At 37.7% G+C, this 26,771-nt stretch overlaps 1 protein-coding gene across 6 annotated transcripts in view; it reads right to left on the bottom strand.

Moving 5' to 3' along the window:
• The window catches only part of FRRS1 (ferric chelate reductase 1), a 71,205-nt gene that overhangs the window by 4,987 nt on the left and 39,447 nt on the right, over positions 1–26,771 (bottom strand). For all 6 annotated transcript variants that reach the window (XR_012090020.1, XM_073008550.1, XM_037998093.2 and 3 more), the window contains 6 exons: positions 24,471–24,653; positions 16,645–16,743; positions 15,485–15,632; positions 6,272–6,385; positions 4,120–4,235; positions 2,238–2,324 (listed from right to left, as the gene is read on the bottom strand). Coding sequence is in view for 5 of the 6 variants with exons in the window: in XM_073008550.1 (XP_072864651.1) it covers positions 2,238–2,324; positions 4,120–4,235; positions 6,272–6,385; positions 15,485–15,632; positions 16,645–16,743; positions 24,471–24,653 (747 nt within the window). In the remaining variant the exon portion in view is untranslated. The remainder of the gene's footprint in view (positions 1–2,237; positions 2,325–4,119; positions 4,236–6,271; positions 6,386–15,484; positions 15,633–16,644; positions 16,744–24,470; positions 24,654–26,771) is intronic.

Here is a 26,771-nt window from a genome sequence, read left to right as displayed (position 1 = left end):
AGACAATTACAAAATAAGTGTTACCCTTGTCCCAAATGTCTGAATTAAAATAAAGTTCTCATGTCTCAACTCATATCACAAAATATTCATAACTTCCTTAAAAAGATAGGTTGACTGACACAAAAACTACCTAAAAAGCAGGAGGGAGATTTCCTAGTAATATCTGTGACCCAGGATTCGTCAATCTTATCCCTGTGGCACCAGCCCAAGCTCTGAAATACGAAATTTTGATATCAAATTCTCATTGGCTATAAAAACTGGAAAAGCGTAATGAAAGCACAGGCTCTGAACTTAACTTATATCACTTATTCTCAATAAGACTTATTCATTCATTCACTAAATGTTTACTGAGTACCTGCTACATACTTAAATCTGTTCTGAACATACCAGTGGATATCCCAGCTCTAACAGAGCTGACATAGTGTTGGAAGGGAGATCAGGAAAAAATATGACAAGTAAGTAAATTATATGAAATGGCATAACATAAAGAGTGCTGTGGGAAAAAACAGAGCAGGGCAGGGCTCTCTGAGAGGCTTCCATTTGAGCAAAGACTTGAGGAAGGTGAGGGAGTAATGGGAGCACGTGCCAGGCTGAAAGAAGAATGATGGCAAAGACTATAAAGCAGGAGCATGCCTGGCATGTCTGCATACCAGCCAGGAGGCCGGTATGGAAGGAGATGGACTAGATGGAGGACGAGGAGGTCAGTTCAGAGAATAACTGGGAGCCAGTCATGAAGGTCCCTGGAAGAACTTTGATTTTTACTCTGAATAAAATTGAGAGACATTAGAGAAATCAGTTTGGGGTACAAAAATGGCATGGTCTGATTTACTTTTTGTTTTTTTTTTTGAGACAGAGTCTCACTCTGTCACCCAAGCTAGAGTGCAGGGGTGCGATCTCAGGTCACTGCAATCTCCGCCTCCCGGGTTCAAGTGGTTCTCCTGCCTCAGCCTTCTGAGTAGCTGGGATTACAGGTGTGCGCCACCACACCTGGCTAATTTTTGTATTTTTAGTAGAGACAGGGTTTCACCACATTGATCAGGCTGGTCTCAAACTCCTGACCTCAAGATCTGCCTGCCTCTACCTCCCAAAGTGCTGGGATTACAGGTGTGAGCCACCACACCTAGCCTGGTTTACATTTTTTAAAAAATAACTGTTTTCTTTGTAGAAAATAGATTGTGCATGGGCAAGGGTTGAAGTGGAGGGACCAGTTAAGTGGCTACTGCAATGGCCAAGCAAAAGATGATGGAGGCTCACACTCCTACAATAGTATCTGATGACAGTGACAAGTGTTGGACTGTGGATATACTTTACATGTAGAGCCAATAGAACTTCCCAATGGATTTGACATCGGATGTGCAAGAGATGATAATTCCAAGGTTAATGATAATTCCAAGGCTTTGATCTAACAATGGAATTCCAGTAGCTACCATGGAGGTGGCGGTGGGTGGAGCAGCCCTGGGAGAAAAGATGATCAGGAGTCCCATTTTGGACGTGTTAAGTCTGATGTCTTAGACATGCAAGTCAAGGTCCTGCATGAAATGTGAGCTAGATGTGTGAGTCTCAAGTCACGGGAGAAGTCTGGACTGGAGATAAAGATTTGGGAATAAGCATCAGTTTCTTCATTTGTGACATGGGATTATTATTAATACCTACTAATCTGAAATTTAAAAGATTTTTTAATAAAAATATGTATAGATGAGGCCTCACTATGTTGCCTAGGCTGGTCTCGAACTCCTGAGCTCAAGCAATCCTCCCTCTTCAGCTCCCAAAGTGCTGGGATGACAGGTGTGAACCACCACACCCAGCCTGAGATTTAAATTAGATAACACATATAAAGCACTGAGAACCACTGGGTACAGAGTAGAAATCCAAATTATGTTAGCTTAGTGGTCATCATAGTACTAGTTAGAGAAAACCATCTCACATTGTTCATGTTCCTGAGACATCACACATTGAATTGTCATCCCTCTATAGTGAGAAAAATTAACTAAGGCTATAGCATGTATATAACTCATGATGCAGCCTACAAATACATTTCATTACTGAATAATCTGTACTGACATCCTCACCCTACCCCAACCTCTAACCATGTGAAAGAGCCATCCAATGATTCAAAAGGGAAAGAAAGAGGGATCGATGAAGAAATATCTTTTTACCCATCATTTGAGAATAAAACAGCAATCTGTTTTGACGTAAAATGGATTTATATAAAAACATCCTATTTAAGATATACTTACCCTACTCCAGCCTCCCCTGTATATAAATGGCATAACAAAAGCAATGCAGGTGAGGGCAGTTGTGGTGAACATAAGCACCCGATGCACCTGCAAGGTAAAATGACAAATTGAGAAGACACTTATCCATGTAAGAGAAAGGTGGTGTTACAATGGGGAAAATGGGGAAAAGACCATGGGGTAAGATTCACTGAAGGCATGCATTCAACTGACATCTAATCACAGTTTGTAATCAGTTTTTAAAAAACTTAGTATATAATTAAACTTTGAAGAAAACCCTAAGTTGCCATTCTCATCATTCAAAAGTGTATGCCAAGACTTCACCTGCACAGAGCAGCAGGAATGGATATTTCACGCACAGAGCATATTTACTTGCCAAGTCCTTCATTTCCTTCCAAAGATATTTATTAAGCTCCACCATTGAGCACAGTGCCATAACAGGTGCAATGAAATAGTAAGGAAACAAACAAACAAAAAATACTGTCTCCTGAGGAGCTTCAGATATAATTGAGTCAATAAGAGAAAAATATGTGAACTATATAATTCATGATACAAATTAGGAGAATAGTAAGTGTGAAAATAGCCACTGTTTATTGATTATGCCAGGATAACTGGTGCAGACCAAAACTATCCTGGGGAAAGTAGGAGGCACCCTGTGTATGAGTGTGTGTATGGATGGAGATGGATGGCTGGATGGATAGATGGATGGATGGATGGATGGATGGATGGATGGATGGATGGAAGGAAGGAAGGAAGGAAGGAAGGATGGATGGAGATAGAGATAGAGATAAAACTATGACGTGTGTATATATACACATCATCTGCATCATAAATTTAAAGGCACTGGAGGATTCGAGTTGATAAAGAGAATACACAATCTTCAAGCTGGGAATATCCACATGAGCAGGTAAGAGAGAGAGAGCACGAGAGCAAAGGCACTCAAGTGCAAGCAAGAAAGTAGTCACCTGGCAGCAAACCACAGGCAGAGAAAGAAAGTAGCAAGGTGAGCCATGTAGCAGTACTGAGAACAAATCAAACAGATTGGCCCTCCCAGGCAATAGTGAAAAATGAGGCTAGATAAGGTAAACCTTACAATCTACAAATGTATATGAATATGAAGCGCCAAGGATACCCTCTTACAAAGTCAAAACTGTTCCAACAAGCAGTATTTTTTTTCTACAGGCATGTACATTCTTACCCAACATGAACTCACTGATTTTCCACTATATATGTAAATATCTATACTCCATGACCCATGAAACATAAGGTTTGGTTTGCTTTGTTTTGAAGGATATTCATTGGCTCTTGCTATGTTCCTATTAGTAGACTGCCTCCCCATCTCACGGGAAGGAAGAGCATGAAAAAGAACATGTTCAGTTTCTGTTCCCACCCATATAGGAGATAGATGATCCCAAGTGATGAGTTAGAGATAACCAACATTCAATGGCCCACAACCAGAGGAGTGACCCTTGCTTTGAAACACAGTAAGCTCCCACTATTTCTTTCTTCAGTTCCTCTGCATTCCTCGGCCTGACTTTACTCAGTGCAGTGTAGTGGGTGAATGCTCCTCCAACATATCCCTCTACAAACAGAGGTATAAGTAAAGGTCATTTGGGTCCCAAAGTCTATATTACAAAGGGACTCACATGGCCCTGACACATTCTCCAGTCCAGCCTGACTCTTCCTAAAACTGTCTGTATTCTTGTCTCTATCAAGCACCTTGTGTCCACTCTCAATTGATCAGGAAACCAAAGGGAAAAAGGAAGATCCCAGACCTACATCTGTAACCACAAAACACATACACATACACACATACTTCATATGTTTTCATGTTGCAGTGTTCAAATACTATGAAAATTGCATCGAACTTTTTTCCCTCACCTACCTGAAACCAAGCTGCTTCACCAAGGAAGAAAGCTTTTGACCAAACTGGTTTGAAGAACCGGGCAACCAGTACACCTATGCTAACAGTAGTCATCCATGCCACAAACATTAAGGCACCTACAAGTGAGATAAATGTAATAGTAGACCATCACAAACTAATCAAGCTGTTGCTTAAATGATGAAGCCAAATGCTCAGAAAACATAAACAGTCAGCAAAATACATTCAGCTGACATAAGTACAACCTAAATGATGCTATACATCATAGTTTTACTACCATTACTCTTTTGAACAGCAAACACTTCTATAGCTCCTATTATGTGCTAAGTATTCTAAATGCTTTACATATACTAATTTAGTTGATCTTTACAACAATCCTATGATGTAGTTATAACTATTAGTCCAGTTTTGCTGAATGGGGAAACAAAGCCATAGAGAATTAAGTAGCTCTTCCAAGGTTACAAAGTTGGGATACAAACCCTATCTGATTTCAGCAACTGTGCTCTTAACCAGTATACTAATAACTGCCTCTGCAGTTATTTCAAAAGCTTCTCACATCTCACTCCAAAAGGCAGTGAGAAACAAATAGGCATGTTATTTCGGAATCCAATTACAACCAAACTGGAGCTACAACACGAGTAGAAGCAAATCAACAACAATAAAGTTACTTTCAAGCTTAACAGTGATGGCATTTATGGAAAACTTTACTATAATGGATAACTCTGGAAAATATACAGGGAATATCCCAAATAAGGAAAGTTTCCCCCAAAACACTAAGAGTTTACAGTAGTTTAGTGTACACTACACTATTCCCATACTTTCAAATCCCATCTTTTTTAACAATAAGCCAGGCTAGTTTTCGAATGAAGTCAACTTTCATCTGTAGAACCAGAGCATATTAAAAGTCTTGGGTGTTTTGTTTTTTGTTTTTTGTTTTTTGGGGGATGGAGTCTCACTCTGTTGCCCAGGCTGGAGTGCAGTGGTGCAAACTCAGCTCTCTGCAACCTCCACCTTCTGGGTTCAAGAAATTCTCCTACCTCAGCCTCCCAAGTAGCTGGGACTACAGGTGGGCACCACCATGCCTGGCTAATTTTTGCTGAGATTTCAAAGTTTTTAGTAGAGACAGGGTTTTGCCATGTTGGCCAGGCTGGTCTCGAACTCCTGACCTCAAGTGATCCGCCCACCACACCCGCCCACAGTGCTGGGATTACAGGCATGAGCCACCACCGTGCATGGCCTAGAGCCTTGTTTTTAGGCTACTGTTCTTCCAACTTCATTCTATTCCTCATTTAGGTATTATATATGATGCCTAAGTATAGCACTAAGTACTTTGCATGCTCTGAAATACTTGTACGTTGATCAATGCAACAACAAAATTGTACCTCTGAAACCAAACTACTGTTCTAATTAAACAATCTAAATCACAGGCCATTCTTTTATTAGCATTTATTTTAATAAATGGTAAAAATTTAGGTCTCATAAAAGTTATATTAACCCAGTAACACTTGACCCTGGCTGCAGTTAGAAACAACTAGGATAGTTTTTCAAAATTATAGATGTCTTAAAAGCTCCACTGGTGATTTTAGCGTGTAGCCAAGGTTAAAACCACTGAATTAGCCCTACTCTCCATTTTTAATGAAAATTAGTAAACACTAAGATAGATGATGCTTACCAACAGCTGTGTCAAAAAAAAAAAAAAAAAAAAAAGATGCTGCTGCCTGCAAGTGTTACTGTTTAAACATAAAAGCTTTATAGGCCAGGCGTGGTGGGTCACGCCTATAATCCCAGCACTTTGAGAGGCCGAGGTGGGCAGATCACGAGGTCAGGAGATCGAAACCATCCTGGCCAACATGGTGAAACCCCATCTCTACTAAAACTACACAAAATAGCTAGGCATGGTGGTGCACGCCTGTAGTCCCATCTACTCCGGAGGCTGAAGCAGGGCAATCTCTTGAACCTGGGAGGCAGAGGTTGCAGTGAGCCAAGATCACGCCACTGCACTCCAGCCTGGTGACAGAGCAAGACTCCATCTCAAAAAAATTAAAAAAAAGCTTTATAAAAATTAGCTACATTATATCCACAACCATGCCTAATCCAGCCAGCACTGAGTCCGCAGGTAAGTTGATTCCACAAAGTAGTTACACATGGAACCTACCATGAACCTTCAGAAGGAGTACAGAATGGGATCCTCCTACGTTCTTCGGAGAGTCTGTCACATCATATTTTTCATAGGTAATCAAAGGCTGCTGAGAGTGCCTATAAATTCGACCTGCAAATTAGAAACAAAATTAAACCTGACAAAGAATAATTACTGCCTCAGATAAAAAAAGGAATTGAGATAAGGGCAGGGCATGGCAACAAAATTTCTTAAGGTAATAAAAAATAATTAAATATCAACAGAGATGTCATTCATACGCAAAAGCAACATAAAGGTATATGCAAGGGCACACAGCCTTCCTGAAAAAAGTTAAAGAATGTAGCCAACCTAGAGATGAATTAAAATGAGAACTAGGAATGGAGAATGTATAGTAAAAGAATTGGTGATATAAAGAGACAAGTTAAATAATAAATTAAAATAAACATTGTTAATATGGTCACAAACCATTGAAAAATGTTTTTAAAAATATTGAAAGAGAATACATATTTTTTAAAAATCTACAAGCCATTGACCACCACCTGCATATAAAATCCTAGAATAAACTAACTGAAATTGGGCTGGGGGAAAGAGGATGGTTGGAAGACAAAGAAAAGCATTTTATGATATATTATTTCACACATGGTCAATTCGAACTAACAAACTAAAATTCCAAATAGTAGTGACATAAGCAAATTGAGGATATATTATTTTAATATTACCATTTATTGTGTACAAAATTAAATAAGTGAATGTATAGAATTATTCCAAATGTGTGTGGATCTGTGTGTGTTCTTTCTAGGAATCTATCTTAGCAAAGATATATGTAAGGAAAGTTTATATCAATGTTTTCCATGCTGGCAAAAAAAAAAAAAAAAAAAACTAAACTAAATAGCCATCATTAGGGGAATGAGTAAATAAATTCTGGAACATACATATTTTTAGAATACTGTGCTGCATCAAAAATAAGACATTTAATATAACAAATATAAATATATGAAACTTTGTCTAAAACAAATGATAAATATTAGACCACAAACTACATCTTAATAATTTCCAAAAGGAAATAAAAGGATACAGGTTATATTATCTGCCCAAAATGCAACAAAACTAAAAATTAACATTGAAAAGTTAGGGGGAAAATGGTCCACCTAGATATTTATAAAACTACTCTTTCTAATAACCTTTGGATTAAATAAGAAATTAAAACTAAAACCACATGTCTTCAATCAAGATGTATAACAATAAAGACACTTCATAACAAAACATGTGTGATGCAAACAAGGTACTATTCAAAAAATGTTTTTATCATCTTAAAAGCATTTCCTCACACACACAGACAGAAATAATTTCATTCAAGGTGCATTTAAAGTAACAAAATATAACCTGGGAAACCAGAAAAAAAAGATCAATTAAAAACAAAGGTAGAACTTAAGCTAGTAACGCCAAAAATCAGAAAAGTCAAACCTCTAAAAGGATAATTAAAATCCATTGAGTTTTTGGCAACTCTGATACACAATGAAAGGAAACATCATAATGTTAGAAATTTAAAGGATGGCTGAGTGTGGTGGCTCACGCCTGTAATTCCAGCACTTTGGGAGGCCGAGGCGGGTGGATCACGAGGTCAGAAGTTCAAGACCAGCCTGGCCAAGATGGTGAAACTTCATCTCTGCTAAAACTGCAAAAATTAGCCGGGTGCGGTGGCAGGCACCTGTAACCTGTAATCCCAGCTACTCAGAAGGCTGAAGCAGGAGAATCGCTTGAACCTGTGAGGCCGAGGTTGGTTGCAGTGAGCGGAGATCCCACCACTGCACTCTAGCCTGGGAGACAGAGCAAGACTCCGTCTCAATTAAAAAAAAAAAAAGGAAATTTAAAAGGTGACATAGCTGCTAATATAGAAAACAATTTTATATAAAAACACTGTATACAACTTTAAATCAGCCCCCAAAAATCTCAAAATCTAAACAAAATGGGTGACTTTGGGGGGAGAAATATAGAATTACAAAAACTGACCAAAGTAGTAGTAACCATGGAGAGTAATAACAATAAAAAAATTCTTTTTTTTTTTTTCGAGATGGAGTCTCACTCTGTCGCCCAGGCTGGAGTGCAATGGCACGATTTTGGCTCACTGCAACCTCTGCTGCCCGGGTTCAAGCAATTCTTCTGCCTCAGCCTCCCGAGTAGCTGGGATTACAGGAGCCTGCCACTGCACCCAGCTAATTTTTGTGATTTTAGTAGAGATGGGGTTTCACCATCTTGGCCAGACTGGTCTTGAACTCCCGACCTCCTGATCCACCTGCCTCGGCCTCCCAAAGTGCTGGGATTACAGGTGTGAGCCACCACGCCCAGCCAAAAAATTCTTTTTAGTCAAATATTTCCATCTAACATCCAGATTGTTATATGGGTGAGTTCTACCACACCATTAAAATTTTTCCCTAATTTGTTTTTTTTATTTTATTTATTTATTTATTTATTTATTTATTTTTTTGAGGCAGGGTCTCACTCTGTTTTCCAGGCTGGAGTGCAGTGGTGTAATCACAATTCATTGCAGCCTTGACCTCCCAGGCTCCAGAGATCCTCCCACCTCAACTTCTGAAGTAGCTGGGACCATAAACGCACACCACCATGCCCAGCTAATTTTTGTATTTTTTGTGGAGATGGGGTTTCATCATGTTGCCCAGGCTGGTCTCAAACTCCTGGGCTCAAGTGATCTGCCCACCTCGGTCTTTCAAAGTGCTTGGATTACAGCATAAGCCACTGTGCCTCGCCTGTTAAAAATTCTTTTTATTTAAACTCTTCTAGAGTTTACCCTATGAGTCTAGTATAACCCTGAAATCAAAACTACACATGTGTACATTCACACAAGCACCCCACACATTCACGCAGTCACAACATAAACCAAAATCACTTATGAATATAGATGTAAAAAGCTTAAAGAAAATATTAGTAAATCAAATCAGTTATATACTAAGAGAATAATAAAACATGACCAAGTAAGGTTTATTCCAGGAATGTGAGGATCATTCGCCATCCAGAAATCTATTAAAGTAACGATAAAATACCATCTCAATCACTGCCCAAAAGACATTTGATGAAATTCAGCACACAGTCATATGAATTCGTAGTAAAGTTAGAAACAAAAGAATATTTCCTCAACACCATAAAGGATATCCACAAGAAAAATACAACAAATAAGACATTTAACACTGCATATCAGATGCATTTGCATCAAAATCAACAATAACCACAAAAATTCTTGCCACCTCATTGCTACCATTCTACATTATTCAGCAAGAACTAAACAATGCAATGAGACAAGAAAGAAAATGAGGGCTATTAATCTGTCATTATTTGCACAGGATACGACATTTATCCAGAAAAATGCAAAATAATCAACTGGAAAATTAGGCTTAAATTTAAGATAAATATTCAATAATAAATAACTTTCCTATATGACAATATATTTACAAAACGTATTAAAAACAATCCCATTCATAATAATTTGCCTTAGAGAACTATAAAATACACAGGAACAAAGTAACCAAAAATATATATATAAGCCCTATGAAGATATGTAGAAAACCAGCCGGGCGCGGTGGCTCAAGCCTGTAATCCCAGCACTTTGGGAGGCCGAGACGGGTGGATCACGAGGTCAGGAGATCGAGACCATCCTGGCTAACACGGTGAAACCCCATCTCTATTAAAAAATACAAAAAAACTAGCCGGGCGAGGTGGCGGGTGCCTGTAGTCCCAGCTACTCTGGAGGCTGAGGCAGGAGAATGGCTTAAACCCGGGAGGCAGAGCTTGCAGTGAGCTGGGATCCGGCCACTGCACTCCAGCCTGGGCGACAGAGCGAGACTCCGTCTCAAAAAAAAAAAAAAAAAAGATATGTAGAAAACCATAAAATTTCATTGAAAGACACATATTCAGGTTCGGAATACATGGAATATCCCAGTGTGTTCCTGCATAGGCAGGCTCACTATTGCATACAGTTATTCTCTAAATTGCTCTAAAATTGCATTACAATTTCAATCACAACCCCAACAGGGTTTTTAATAGAATTTGACAAATCAGCTTGAGCCGGAGAGTTGGAGAACAGCCTGGGCAACATAACGAGACCCCATCTCTATAAAAAATTAACTGAGAATGGTGGCACATGGCTGTAGTCCCAGCTACTAGGGAGGCAGAGGTGGGAGGATGGCTTGAGCCTGGGAGGTCAAGTTTCAGCGAGCCATGATTGCACCACTGCACTCCAGCCTGGGCAACAGAGTGAGATCCTGCCTCAAAAAAAAAGAAGAATTTGACAAATTAGGTCTAAAGTTTATCTAGAAGAACAGATACACATGAAGAAGCAAAAATTCTTGAAAAAGAAGGCCAGAAGGGGTATTATGTTCTATCAAAACTCACAAACCTATTATAAAGCAACAGCAATTCTAACTAATGCAGAAACAGACAAACATATCAATAGAAGAAGAGATACACTAGAAATAATTCAATTTATTGATAGACTTTTAATGTATGATAAAGAGGCTTTTAAAGCAGTGAGAAAATGTGGACTATTCAAAAAATGGTGTTAGGACACCTGGTTACTCCTCCAGTGAATACTATTTTACCATGGCTTGTTATAAGGCAGAAAATGAGAAAGAAGAATTTTATGTAATGAATGCCTAGAGAAGAGAATGTCAAGAAGAAAAAGACAATAACTGTCAGGAGCTACAAAAGTGTCAAAAAGAAAATGATCAAGAAAACTATCAAAAATGACAAGAAAGGCACCGGGGAAGCTAAAAATCCTGCATTCATTGAGTGGTAGTGATGAAAAAGAGACTCCAAGCCCAACAACCCTGAGAGACAAGTTGGAAGAAAATGTGTTTAAACTCTGAATCACTGTAGAGTCATGAACTAAGCATGAACTTAACCTTCATGAAAGCAGAAGTCCATTATGATTTCAGAATTCCATTGTGTGGCTCCATTATAATTTTCTAGTCTTGCTCAAAGGGAGTTCATGCTTAGTGCAAGAACCGGCAGTAACAGGTTACCTACAGTATTCCTAAATTCTTTAAATAACAGGTCATGTGACAGCTGTGTCTCTACTTCATTAATTATTAAAATTGGTAGATTTCCTCGTTGTGAATTATTTAATTACCCAAGTGATTTCTATCTTTCAGTTTAAACACTCAGTATTTCACATGACTGCTTATCCCAAGACAGGACAATGTCAGCAACATGAAGAAAATAGCAGTTAGAAAAAGGTTTTAAATGGATAGACTGTTAGGAGACTTTATTGAAATTGCATACATTTTACATTTATATGGGTTACAGAGATTATATGATTGCTTTGAAAATTGGCTTAAACCTTACAAAGTCTTACTGCTTTTAAGCAGAATTCAATTTATAAATGGTCCATATGCACAAAGCTAAGTAATAGAAGAGGCAATGATTTATGTGATAACTGTCATATGTTCCCCAGTACAAAAAGATTGGAAAATTCATTCCCAGGGATAGCAATCTCCAGGTTTGTTTATTGGAGTGTTTTGTTTTGTGTGCTTTGTACTCTACCAGTAAAAAAAAAAATTAGCTTGTGTTCCTAATATATGTATATTTTTGTTAATAAACAGATTCATGTTTATTGTATCATATTGTATTAATATCTATTACACCTAATACATATTGTATCAATATCTATTATATCTCATACATATTAAGATATTAATATGTATTAATATCTTATGTACACCAGCAGTCCCCAACCTTTTTGCCACCAGGGACCAGTTCCAAGGAAGACAATTTTTCCATGGAAGACGGGGAGGAATGGTTTTGGGATGAAACTGCTCCACCTTAGATCAAAATGCACTAGATTCTTATAAGGAGCACACAACCTAGATCCCCCACATGTGCAGTTCACAATGGGGTTCGTGCTCCTATGAGAATCTAATGCCACCGCTGATCTGACAGGACAGTAATGCTCACTTGCTCACCGCTCACCTCCTGCTGTGCAGCCCAGTTCCTAATAGGTCACAGACCAGTACCAGTCCATGGCCTATCAGTTGGGGATCCCTGATGTACACTATAAAATATATTAAAATATTTAAAATTTTAATGACAAAAAGTAAATCTAAACAAAGTTCTAGTATTGTTCCCTGTATCCCCTGGCCTGCCTTGCAATGTGCATAGCTTACTTGGGAAAACCCCATCCTAGAGCAGTAAGTTATCAAACTACAGCATACATAAAACCACCTGGGATGCCTATTAAACTGCAGATTCCATGCACCAACAAAAGAGACTCAGTGGGTCTGAGATGGAGTTCAGGAATCTGCACTGCTAGCAGTCACTCCAGGTGGTTCTGAAGCACATTAAGCCCCACATTTGGAGAAACACCACAGAGGAGTCAAGGCAGAGATTCTCCCTCCCATGCCATCAGCACAGCAACATCAGTCAGCAAGGGAGGGGGAACAATTCTCTACTTTCACACGGATCATCCATTAACTCGGTGTTTCTGAGGGAGTGTTAGAACTATCATTTAAAAGAAAACATGTTCTGATTTCTACGTTGCTAACCTACGAAAAAACATTTCACCTGCTGTATGCCCACACATATAAAATTTATTATACAACAGAATTCCTCCATTTAAATGAAATAGTTTTTCTCTAAAGTATATTTTAAGTATAAAACTTTAAAAAGTATAAACCATTAAATCGTCTAACAATTTAAGAAATCCATTTGCATCAATAATCATTTATGAAGCATCTACACATGTTGGGCGCTGATATGGTTTGGTTCTGTGCCCCCTCCCAAATCTCACTTTGAATTGTAATCTCCATGTGTTGGAGGAAGGGCCTGGTGGGAGGTGACTGAACCATGGGGGAACACTTCCCCCTTGCTGTTCTCGTGAAAGTGAACGAGTTCTCAGGAGATCTCATTGTTTAAAAGTATGTGGCATTTCCACCTTCATACTCTCTCTCTCCTGTCACCATGTAAGATGTGGCTACTTCTCCCTTGCCTTCTGCCATGATTGTAAGTTCCCTGAGGCCTCCCCAGCCATGCTTCCTGTATAGGCTGTGGAACTGTGAATCAGTGAAATCTATTTTCTTCATAAGTTACCCAGTCTCAGGTAGTTCTTTACAGCAGTGTGAGAATGGACTAACACAGACACCAAAAGAAGCAGTCTGATATTATAGAAAGGATACAACTTTTATAATTGGAAGTAACCTGGGTTTAATTTCTGACTCTGCTACTTGTTTGATTTTGAACAAGTTGCTTGGCCCTACTAGGTCCCAGTTTCCTTATCTCTAAAAAAAGCAACAAAATACCTACATACAAAGCCTCTGTGAGAAATAAGAGAGATACATGTAATATGCAACAAGTGATGGCTGCAATCATAACAATGCAATGACCTGCACTTTAGTAGTAGCTATTTAAAAACACAAATACTTGACCTTTTCCTTATTGAAAATTAATTCCCTACATTTCCCATGTTCTTTTTATTTTTGAGACAGGGTCTCCCTCAGTTGCCCAGGCTGGAATGCAGTGGTGCAATCATAGCTCACTGCAGCCTCTACCTCCTGGGCTCAGGCAATCCTTCCACCTCAACCTCCCAAGTAGCTGGGACCACAGGTGCACACTACCACACCCAGCTAATTTTTTCTTTTTTTTTAATAGAGACCAGGTTTTGCCATGTTGCCTAGGCTGGTCTGGAACTCCTGGGCTCAAGCAATCCACCTGTCTTGATCTTCCAAAATGCTGCGATTATAGGCATGAGCCACTGCACCCAGTCCATTTCCCACATTCTAAAGTACTGAATACATAGGCTCTAAAGGCCAAATTCCAACTGCATCATTTACTTGTCTGGGCAAATTACTTCACCTTTCTAAGTCCAAATTTCCTCCTCCAAATAATAATAGTACATTTCTAGCTTGTACTTTATGAAGATAAAAATGAAGAATCTATCTAAAATGCTTAGCCACTGACTCGCATTCAGTAAGCACTGAGTAATTTTTACTCATTATTATCAAGCCATATTAAGAAATTATTACTCACATTAAGAAATTTTTGCTCATTATCAAGTCATATTAAGAAATTATTTTCAAGCCCTATTTGGTGTTGCTAGTACAAACAAGAGTAAATGATTTGACTAAGATAACTACATGTGTCGCCTATATCTAAATCTAAAAATGTTCCTTTAGCATTCTTCCTTCAGCTAAAAAAATAAATAAAAACAAACAAGTTAATTAATTTAAATGTTCCTAAATTTTAACATTGAACAGATATTTTATCCTGCTTCAAAACTTTTTGGGAGTCGGCTTTACCAAGATTAAAAAGTCTTAAACACATGATAGAATTGTAGACTTTTTCACAATTTGCCTGTATCACATTTCCTATTCTTCCTTTCCTTTACCCCATCCCTGTCTCTTTACTGTAGACATCTACCTTCTCACCATTTTCAAAGTGGGCTGTATTCTCAAAGTTCTGGCACAGTGTTATCTCCTAAGAGATGAGTCATTAAATACTACATTGACGTTTCCTGCAGTTCCTCAAAAACCATTAGCCAAGACCTCAAACAAAATCGAATTATTCCTATTAATATGTGTTGCAATATCCACCAGGGTAGCCTTCTTGAGAATAAAGATTCAGACTCATAAGACTACATTAGGCTGTACTTGGCATCAGAGTCATGTAGAAAGATGTGAGACAGGAAACATACCACACCCAGGGCAGTGGGAGGCATTCTCCCCTCAATGGGAGGTCTCACAGCAGCTTACTCAGCTGTCCAGGAGCTATTCTCTTTCCCCTCCCCACCTCCCTAGAGAAAGCTCAGGTCTAAGGACATGAGATTCATATTGGGCAAGTTTCCCCACAGGAGCCAATATCTCTTGCAACAACCCCAAAGTACTGTTTCTAGGACCCTTGCAATGTTAATCTACTATCACTACACTCAGGGAAGCCCAAATAAATGGCTTCTTATTAGGTATTTATAGTTCTTCTGGTCACATGCATTTTACTAATCAGAAGCCATTTTGATCATGAGCAATGTTGTCTTATAACACAGTGGACACTCTATCTCTAGTTTCCAGCAAAATTTTTCTTCCTTTATCCAGTTTCTGGCAAAATTTGACATTTATAGGAAAATGTATGCCTTAAAAATGGGCAATTACAGTAGTTTTTCCAAAAATGGGGGAAAGAGAGGGAACAAGAGAGAAAAAGAAAATACTTGAAAAGACAGCTTGACAATATACTTACCATCATTAGCTGCACCATCTGCTAGAAATATGTAATAGCTTGTGTTTAGATCAAATCTATTCTTAACTCCAGGAAGGGTAATGTTTCTTCTGAAAGAACACTGCATAACACCATCCGCCAACCTCCAAGCCATATCCTCAAGGGTATCCTATAAACACACACAATGGGTCTTCTCAGCACTTTCCAAAGATTTGCTAAAAATAAGATATGATCAAAATCCTGCCCTGTTCAGTTTCCTTTCTCTAGATCATATGTGCATGCTTTGTCTGCAGTGTCATTGTTTTTCCACTTCCGCTTTGAAGAGAACAAGAAACATTTTCTCCCAGTTTATTTGTCTTTATCCCATTTGGCAAAAAGAAAATATATTATTTTTACTTTGAGCCAGAACCCCACAATTCCTCTACCTAGGTTAGAAATTTTAGCAGATGTACTAACTCCATCTGGCCACGAGTATACAATCAAAAACACTGAAAAAAACAGTTAACGAGTACTACCCTAGTGGCCAAAATGCAACATGCAACTGGGGAGAAGTTCAAGCCAGCCATGGGAGTCAGCCCCATGGGAAAGCTGTGCACAGTTATGTCATTGAGTGACAGCTACTGCTCAGTCAGAGCGCATTTGCTCTGTCATTAAGTGATAGCTACTGCTCTTTCAGAGTTCATTTGCTTGTCAACTGTCCTGCAAAAAGGACACTTTTCTACCAGAAATAGCCCACCTTCAATACCCATGCCAACAAAGGGCACTTAAGACAACTGTCCAAGGCATCTCCAGCCTTCGCCAAATGTGCTCCTCTTTCTCACTAGTCAAGAAATTTTGTCACTAATGTCATCCTCTTCTTAGAAACCTGTCTATAAGCTTTTGAAAGGAAGCTAATGCCCTGACCATCTTAATAAACCATAAAGTACTTTTTTGTAAGATAACAACCAAAAGGATGGAAGTGACACAAGCAAGAATTCATGTTTTCCTATAAGAGAAACTTCTGAAGTGTAGAAAAGTTTCTCAGAGATCATTATGAGAGGAGCCCTGCTGACAGGCCCCTGCTCAGGCTGGGTGTAGTAACTGTGGGGGTTGGAGGTGATCTAGCAGCACAGCCACACCAGTGATAGCCACACTGCCGGAAAGCAGGTCTCAGGTGGAGGTTCCAGAATTTTCACACCTACCCTGGAGTCCATTACAGGGTGACTTCGCCCCGTTAAATGGGAAGGCTGGATGTACACAGTCTGATCTTCATGAATACACAGATAAGCATCATCATCACCCTGAAAAATAATTGCAAATGAGAAAAAAAAGTTCAAAGGAATTTCAGCATTTTATTTTCTTTTTTTAAAAAAGTACCTCAGGAAACCAAGCATTATTTGATGCTTTTAAAACATAATTTACTGAATCGTGAATGATGCTATGAATTCTAGAGAACTGGTTGTCTAATTTGCGGGTTGCAAATAATTTTGTTATAATACAAAAGCAATAGAATTTCAGTGTAAAATAATAGATTAAGATAGATATATAACATGTTTATATGTTCATAAATCCATCACTAATCGAATACCACTTTTAATATTTTCATGTATATTCATCCAAACCTATTTGCATTATACCTATTTTTTCCTTCCCAAATGGGAAAATACAGAGTTCTGTTATCTTTTTTCAATTAACTTACCATAACCAATATTCCAGATATTTATTTATAAATATCTATATCCTACATACTTTAATGACCAAATACACCACATTGTACTGGATATTTTTTGGTAACTTCTAAGATGGAAGACACTGTAAAGAAATATTGCTACACAGTGTACATATTCAATAGATTTCATGCTATATAACTGAGGTAAAAATACCTGTCCTCAAGGAGGAATTAGTCAGTCTACCTCTTACCTAGCCTTTAGTCTCCAAGAATCCTTAACTCTGAAAGTTAGATCTTATTCTTTAAAGTGATAATCAAGCCAGGCATAGTGACTCACACCCATAATTCAAGCACTTTGGGAGGCCAAGGCAGGAGGATTTCTTGAATCCAGGAGTTAGAGATCAGCCTAGGCAATATGGTGAGACTTCGTCCTAGAAAAAATTTTTTAAAAATCAGCCAAGCATGGTGATGCATGCCTGTGGTCCCAGCTACTCAGAAGGCTAAGGCAGGAGAATCACTTGAGCCCAGAAGGTCAAGTCTGCAGAGTGCCATGATCATGCCACTGCACACCAGCCTGGGCAACTGAGGGAGACCTTGTCTCCAAAAAATAGAAATAAAATAGAATAAAATAAAGTGATAATCAAAAAGCAGACTGTCAATTAATAGGGGAAAAAAGAATGAAAAAGAATACTAAAAAAAGAAGCAGACTGTAACTTCAAAGTACATTTAAACAATGGTACAAAGGAATAATCTTGATTTTAAGTTATTGTCCATGGTTTGGTCTTTCACTTGGTTTCTCCATAAACTATCTAACAAGGTTCTTTATGTGGGTTAGTCATCCAATTCCTTATACAAGGTCCAAGACTACCCGGTTATAACAAATCTTGCTATAAATTCCAATATTAGATTCTAACATATTTCTATACTTTAAGATTCAACTTTATTTTAAAATGTTCCACTTTTGAAAACTCTCAAGGATATACTCTTAGCAAAGTAATTATGTACTGTTACACATATTACAGTAAAATCAGAATTAGCCCAATTCAAGATAAGAAATTTGGAGCAATCATGACTTAAACCAGGAGTCAACAAACTATGGCCTGCAAATCAAATTCAACCTAAAGCTTGTTTCTATACAGCTCATAGTTTAAGAATGACTTCTACATAATTAAGTGGTGAAAAGAAGAATATTTCATGACAAATGAAAATATATCAAACTGAAATTCAATGTTCGTGTTTCATTGGAACACAGTCACATTTATTCACATACATATCATCTATGGCTGCTTTTATACTACAACAGAGTTTAGTAGCTACAACAGAGACCATATTGCCCACAAACTCTAAAATAGTTACTATCTGGTCCTTATAGAAAACGTTTTCTGAACCCTGATTTATTTTTTATTTTTTAAAAAAGTAGAGATGGATTCTCACCCTGTTGCCCAGGCTGGTCTTGAAAACTTGGGCTTAAGCAATCCTCCTGCCTCAGCTGCCCAAAGTGATGAGATTACAGGTGTGAGCCACCATGCTGGGCTTGAACCCTGATTTAAACAATGTATGTTTTCTAGAATATCATGAATGAGACATAGAAATTCTTTTGTTACATAAAAAAAATTAACACAAATAATGATTGCTTTGAGGCAAACTGAGGATAAGAAAGCAAATAAAATCAATACAAGCAGACCTCCCAAATAATGGAGAAGATGATGGGGATAGAGAGCAGGTAACTCTCAGTCCTCACTATTCCAAATGAAGAGTAAGTGAAGGTGCTACTGCAACCTCAGGCTCCAGGCAGTTCTAGAAACCTCAAGTTTGAAAGCATAAAAGTACACCATATAAGAACTTCCACCAAATCCCCGGGTTTTACTGAAGCTCTCCCCAGTTTCCCCTCTCAAGCCAAGCATTTAGAGAGCATCCTATGAGAAAACATTATGCTGGACACTGTAGGAGAAACAAAGATGACTTTGTTATAAGAATATGGCTCTTACAACCTAAAGCTATGTTTTAATGAGGCACATAGATAGATAAAGTGACACAAAAAGACAAATTATGTATGGCCAGAGAATTGAAAATGGCTTACCAGAAAAGAGAGTAATTAAGCAGACCTTAGAAGATAAAACATATTTATAGGAGGACAAGGTAAAGATGAGATTAAAGGAAAGGTTTTCCAAGTTGAAGAACTAGGACCAATGATATAGAAATATGAAAATTTTAAGAAACAGCTAGTTTTGCTAGCTAAAATACGTAAAGGATAAAAAGAAAGCTCTAAGGCTGAAAATTCCAGAAGTATTCCCAAAGTACTGAGCACCATGCTTTAAGAAAAAGGACAGTTTTTCTATAATTACTGAAGTTTTGCCAAAGGTTTTGAGGGATATTTTTTAGACAATTTTTTTTTTTTTTTTTTTTTTTTTTGGAGACAGGATCTTGCTCTGTCACCTAGGCTGGAATGCAGTGGTGCAAATACAGCTTACTGCAGCTTTGACCTCCTGGGATCAAGTGATCCTCCCACCTCAACCTCCCAAGTGTCTGGGACCACAGGTGCATGCCACCACGCCCAGCTAATTTTTGATGAATTTTTTGTAGAGATGAGGGTCTTGCCATGTTGCCCAGGCTCATCTTGAATTCCTGGGCTCAAGCAATCCTCCCACCACAGTCTCCCAAAGTGCTGGGATTATAGGCATGAGCTGCCACACCCAGCCAAGACGATCTTAAATGTGGCTTGGGGAGAAAATTCCAATGGCTGTATGAAGGATGAAATGGAAGAGGAAATCATGGAAGCAAGGGGACTAATGACTGGTTACTAGAGCAGTTCAGGAAGCAGACAGTAAAGCTACAAGCCAAGTCAGAGATAGTGACAATGCAATAAAGAGAATGAAAGAGGTATGTCAAAGATAGAATCAGAAGTACCTGGGAGATCAGTTGCAGTGAACATATTAGCACCCAAATCTTGATTTCTAGATACTATTCCTACTAAAAGGAAATAAAGTCCTTTTGAGAAATGATGAAATGCATGAAAGTATGAAGGGAGAACATTTTGTTACACCAAAAACAAAGATACGCTCAAAAGTGGTAGAGACACATCAAAAGGGCACAGAAGCCTGCTTGAAAGGGCTCCCATCGGCCACATTTGGGTCAATATGACCCTCTAAAAGAATGAATGGTGGTAAAAAACTACAACACAATGGACAAAAGAAATCCATTAGTCCACAGTGTTACTATAAAAGGGAAGGGTAAGTGCAGAGGAAAAAAAAAACTCGTATTTTCATAAAAATGTCAGCTAATAAGTAAGTTAGAAGATCAACATTTTGCAACCACAAATGTAACAACTGATTCATACAAGAAACATCAATAAATGCAAAAACCTAGTTACAGGCTATTAGGGAACAGAATATTCATACAGACTCAAAGTATCATCCCACATATTACTTAGTACAAAAAGAAAATAGACTGCATGGTACAGAAATCTGACAGACACCAGTGATCAAACATAGTATCATCAATAATAGAACAACTGGACATTATGAAACTTTGAAAATAATGCACTGATATGGAAATAATATCCCTTATGTAGCATTTGTGCCAAAAAGTCTTAACACAAATCTATTATACAAATTGTAGAATATTCTACAAATAACTGGCCTGAATTTAATTTATAAAAAGGAAAAAGGATAAAATAACTGTTCTGAAGTAAAGGAGATCCAAGAGATATAACAACTAAATGCCCTGAGTAATAACTGATTGGATCCTGAATAAGAAATATTTTTAAAAAACAAAGGACTTTATTGGGACAACCGGGAAAATTGGAATACAGATTGTATGTTACATAAAATTATTATATCGTTATTAAATTTTCTTAATGTGATAAAAATATTGCAGTAATTGTAGAATGCCCATGTTCTTAGGGGACACATGTTGGAAACCTTAGAGATGAAATGTCATTATTATCTATAATTTACTTTCAAATAATTCAAGACAAAAATATGTATTTATATACACCACATAAATCAACTGAGATAGATGGAAATGAGAGACAAAGTGGCAAATCTAGGTGAAGGGCTTATGGGTGTTCATTGCACTATCTTTTTAACTTTTATTGAGGTTTAAAACTTTTCAAAACAAAAAGTTGGAAATGGCAGGAGGAAGGATCTGAGAGATGGATGAAAGGAAGGAATCCAAGTCACAACCAACATTTCTCTGAATACCAGAGAAGATGCTGGCAGCAGTAAATGAGGTGTTTATAAACTGCCTAGGACAGCACCCAACAAGAAGCAAGCCATCAACAATGGTAGCTGCTTTCCTGACATTGCTGATCACCAAGAATGGGGAAGACAAGGAGACATCAGGAGGCATAATAAAAAGTTCAGTCTTTTAGATGCTGCTTTGTGCTGTCCAGGAACACACATCTGGATGAGACAAGCCTGCAGCTGGAAATCAAAGTCTGGAGTCCAAGGGAGTTCAGGATTGGGGACATCCTGGAATTGGGGCATGGAGAGATCACGTATGGAGTAAGATGATAAAGCACAGTGGAAGGAGAAGGAAGGAAGCTAATAATGTGCATACTTGATAGACTTTACATTATTTAACAAAATAACTCAAATAAGAAAGAGGCATGTACAGTACATCTTCAATTAAAGTCATAGGCAAGTTCTTGAAAACTGTGACTTTAAGCAAAACAACATACAACATGGCCAATATTTTTTTCCTCATCAGTGTCATAACAAAACGATATTGAAGGAAATGATATTATTCAAGGGACTGCTGTATGTAGCCTCACTTAAAGTCAGAGGCTCCAAGAACCTATTGACGACATTAAGTAAGGACTTATTGTACTTGGAAATTCGGTTAAAATTCACACATTAGCAAGTCATTATTATCAGAAATAGGGTAAATTACACATTTTGATTTTAGTGATAAGGTCTACCATACCAAAATAATTGCTAACATTAATTTACAAGCCAAATTGAAAACGGGTATAATTTGGGTTATCGAATGAGTATTCGTGACATCAGATACCTTCAGTATTTAAATTTACATTATACACTCCAAAGGAATAGCAGGTCACAAAAATACCCGAAAGTTTCAAAAGTATAACCAAAAATAGAAATAACCACTTAAAAAATATATTTTGAGGATGATTCATTTCCCCCAAGTTAGGCAAACAGGTGTACAGATTATTTTAATCATTAAACAGGATTGCTCTGTAAATCAACTGCACCTGCATAATTAAGTCTTTTTTGTAAACATTTTTGATGAGTACTATACTGGAAACAGATAAGATTTCTAAGTAAGATAAATATATCTTGAATTAGAGATAAATGCTTTTGTGCCATCAATGCCTACAATCTAGAACAGAATAACTGACCTACCTGTGGGCTACTCATTACCATACTGAATGCAGTAATAGTCTTTCCCTCTTGCTTACAGGTTTTATGTAACCAGTAAAAGGAAATGTATCCATACACTATGGCATGAATTTTGGCTATAAAGTGACTGGAATAAGTTGGGTGTTTGGTTTTTGTTTTTGTTTTTTTTTTAAGTGACTAGAGCATATATCTAAATGAGTGCTGTAACTCAGAGATGAACCTTAATTAAAATATACATTCATTCAAAAAGTTAATCCTTTTTGGACTCATTTTCAGAATTTCCTTTCTAGCCAATTTTATCACATTCACATGACAGCAGCACTACCACCACCTATCATTATTGCTTTATAGTCACATTTTATTTTTAACTCAACCTCAACCTCATTCACCTTATACTAAATGTAGTTCATTTTTACCAACACTAAGAATATCCAAAAGAACATGCTACAGGTCTGATGGCAATCACAAAAGGAAGTGGGGAAAATGTTTTGAACAATCACCACATCAGCTGAGCAAGTATAAAATTCCCTATACAAGCAACTTGGAAAGGGAAGGATTCATTATTTCTTATGTTATTTTTTTTAAGTACATGATATCTTTTGTATCTCATAGACTTAAGGTATATCTTTTGTTGAATGAAAGAGGATGGCAAGTGCATTCTAGAGGTGTCTAGCGAAATATGTAGGTCATACATACATACTGAAATGGTATCCTATTAAAGAAAGTTAGTTACATCCAGCGTCCTACAATACTTGCAAACACTGCTCCAGGACCAATGTGATCAAGAGTATTTTCAGGATAAGCATTAGTTCTTCTATTACAGCCATGTCAGAGTTCCTTTTCTTTTTCTGAAATATGATTCCCTAAAGAAGTGGTGTCAAGTTTAAATCCTGATAAGAAGAAAACCCTCAGGACAAGACCCCTTGCCTGTGTTAATAAGGGGCTTTCTCCATTTCTGGTCATCCCTATGCGCCAGGCCCACTCTGCTTGAACAGGACTTATATGTGTCCTGGCCACAATACTCTTCCTGCTTCCTAGGAAACTGAGGTGCTTATGCGGGCCTCTGCTCTTCCACACCACAGCACAAGGCTGCCACCTACAGAATCACTGAATCCATTTCAGCACTACCCAGGGTGAGTGAGAATCAGCTTAAAATAAATGCTGCCTTCTGCTGATTTGACAAAGCAGTCTACTGTAATACATGCCGCCTGGATATACAAGTTTAATTCTCTGTTTAGGAAATGCACTGATGACTACTAAAATAGGACACCAAGAGCAGGAACACATGCTTTAGTTCTGGCCACATGAATAAATAATTCTGGTTTGAAAAGCATTACAAAAAACACGACATTTTGCGTAGAAAAACTTTTCTTAACTGTATTTCCTGCTTTATCGCAAAGAGATAGACATATAAAATAGCAAATACACTGGAAACAAAATGATCTTCCTAACTTTCCTTAGGACAGCCTGTTCTTGGAAGTAATTGTCAAACTTAAAATCACACAGTACTCAAAGCTATTTAACTTAGAATCTGTTCTAAGTTAGTTTCTCCTTTCTTATTCCACCCTTACGTATGACCATTTGACCCTGGAACAAACAGCGTCAGTGATTCTCCTTTTGGTTTTTGGGGGGTTCTTTTGGATTTTTCTTTTTTTTTTTTTTTTTTTTTTTGAGATGGAGTCTCGCTCTGTCACCCAGGCTGGAGTGCACTGGCGCAATCTTGGCTCACTGCAACCTCTGCCTCCCAGGTTCAAGTGATTCTCCTGCCTCAGCTGCCCAAGCAGCTGGGATTACAGGCACCCGCCATGACACCTGGCTAATTTTTGTATTTTTAGTAGAGATGGGGTTTCACCATCTCGGCCAGGCTGGTCTTGAACTCCTGACCTCGCAATCCACCCTCCTCGGCCTCCCAAAGTGCTGGGATTACAGGCATGAGCCACTGCGCCCAGCCGTGATTCTCCTTTTGTTACCACTTATGTAAGTGAGAGGTACCAACCATCCATTGGTCATGAGACAATGCAAAGGATAAATAGCCTTTACTGGGGCCACTCATTTCAACCATCACCGATTGGTCATCTCTTGTGAAGGATAAGAAGACACAGGAAGCCTCCTTCTCTGGGTCACAGTTCAAAGGACTCCTAATACAGAACTTCTTGTTCCCACAATCTGAGGCACTGAACTAGAAAAATGACAGAGGAAAAAAAATCTTAATTATCAAACAAACAGTTCATTGGCAATGACAGAAGAATAACTACCTTCAAGTACGGGTAGCTCCCAAATTAATGAGAATACCTTTCCATAATAAGCATTCAAATGGAAACAAAAGACACATCCCAAATTAAAAATGATCGGAGCAGTAGTTAGGTTATGAACTTTTAAACTTAATTAATTTTAATTAAAATTTGGAAAACATACACTTGTTGGACTGTAATTGTTCAAGACTATTAAAGCTCCTGTAATACACAAAACATTTCACATTAAGTATGTTTTGGAGCAAAGTTTCTGATAAGTTTGAGAAATTTTTGAGGTAATATTTCAGTCCCTAAGACTTAAATGACACTAACATTCCTGCCTAAAGGGTATCCTCTAATTCTCAGAGATGAAGTTTTAAAAAGTAACAAACAAAACTTAGCAAGTTATTATATTTAGATTGTGGATTCTGCTTCTAGAATTCAGATTCAAATTTCATACTAAAATTATATAAGAAAAAAATGGTTGCCCCAATTTACCAGCATTCCAAATAACCGTAGTGATTTATTGGGGGAGAAATTAGCAACAATCAGATGACTTAATCCACAGCTTCTTGATAAGGAATATAAGATAAAGAGTCTTAGAAAAAAACAAACAGCTGTATAATCAGACTTTGTTCGAATGAGCTGTGACAGTAAATCTCAGAAGAGATCTAAACATTATATAACTAGAGTTCATGGAAATGTAAAGCCAGATCATACTAGGGTGAAGAGAACAAGCCACTGGGGACTAAGAAACTTGGACTTTGATCTCTGCTCTCCCCTTCCCTACATCATGTTTGCCAAAGGACTTGTTCCCTCAGGATCCCTGAACCTTCAACTACATAAGAAATAGACCCTAAGGTATCTTCCAGCTCTAAACATGCTATAATCCTTTGACTCTGAATGAACTTCCCTATAATTAGAGATTATAAACATGGCACAAAGACACAATAAATGTTCCAACAAGAGCTTTTTATTGAATATATGGAAAGATAACAATAATGTCAACCGATTCCTACTGGGAAGCTCAGGTCCAAACTGACTGTGTATTTCCCTAAAGCAGCTTTTAATTAAATAAAGCATTAAGCCTAAACTGAGAGCTAGTACAAATAACAGATCTAATTGCATGGTCAAACAAAAGTACAACAATCATAATAATGTAATTAAACATAGTGCTCATATGCTATAAGATGTTGAAGAGAAGAAAAATAAAATAAGGAGCATAGTGCATTACTTTGTCTTCTCTATGCGAATAAAAAGGTACAAAAGGATAATAAAAAGAAGGAAAAAGTAAAGGAACTAATGTTTACCGAATATCTATTAAATGCAAGACACAGTTCTAGAAAACGTGCATTCATTATTTTGTTTAATTCTTACAGTGATATTAAGAACTAAATATTATTACGTCTCTTTCTCTAGGTGAGGAAACTGAGACTGAAAATTAAGTAATTTGCCCAAAGACACACAAAAATTAAGCAAGTCAGTATTTAGGCCCACGTTTGTTCTTTCAGCTGAAACAACCTGCCTCAACACGTTTTTTTGTTTGTTTGTTTTTTGTTGTATCCACTTCTGAATTAAGAAGTCTAACTTATCAGAATTTCCTGCAGTAAAATCCTTCTTCCTAATGTTTCTAATACGCATAACACTTTCCAAGATATTTCTTGTCAATCATAAACCTTTCGAATCGGAGGGCCCAGATGAAATTATAACTGATGAATTTACAAGAGATTTTCTATTGTTCAGCATATACAGTTCCCTAGGACTCTTTGACCTTAATGAAATGAGATCTGAGTTATATCACCACTTTAAGAATCTCCTCCAAATCTTGTCTAAATTTAACTTAAGCTCTTTGTTTGATATCTGGCTGTGTTTAAAAGAAGAAAAAAAAGAAAGAAAGAAAGAAAGAAAAAAAAACTATTGCTTCATCAGAGTTATTTTCAAATGAAAACATATCCACTACCAGTAGAGACTACAGGTGAATGTCATGACCACACCTTGAACATGCAGGGTCTTGCTTTCCTTTCATTCTAACCTATAAGTCATAAGGTTGCAATGAAGGCTTCCTT

This window comes from Chlorocebus sabaeus, chromosome 20 (genome assembly GCF_047675955.1).
Source record: "Chlorocebus sabaeus isolate Y175 chromosome 20, mChlSab1.0.hap1, whole genome shotgun sequence".
Taxonomy (NCBI): domain Eukaryota; kingdom Metazoa; phylum Chordata; class Mammalia; order Primates; family Cercopithecidae; genus Chlorocebus; species Chlorocebus sabaeus.
The sequence above is the reverse complement of the archived record's forward strand: the minus strand, read 5'-3'. Positions and strand labels throughout refer to the sequence as shown.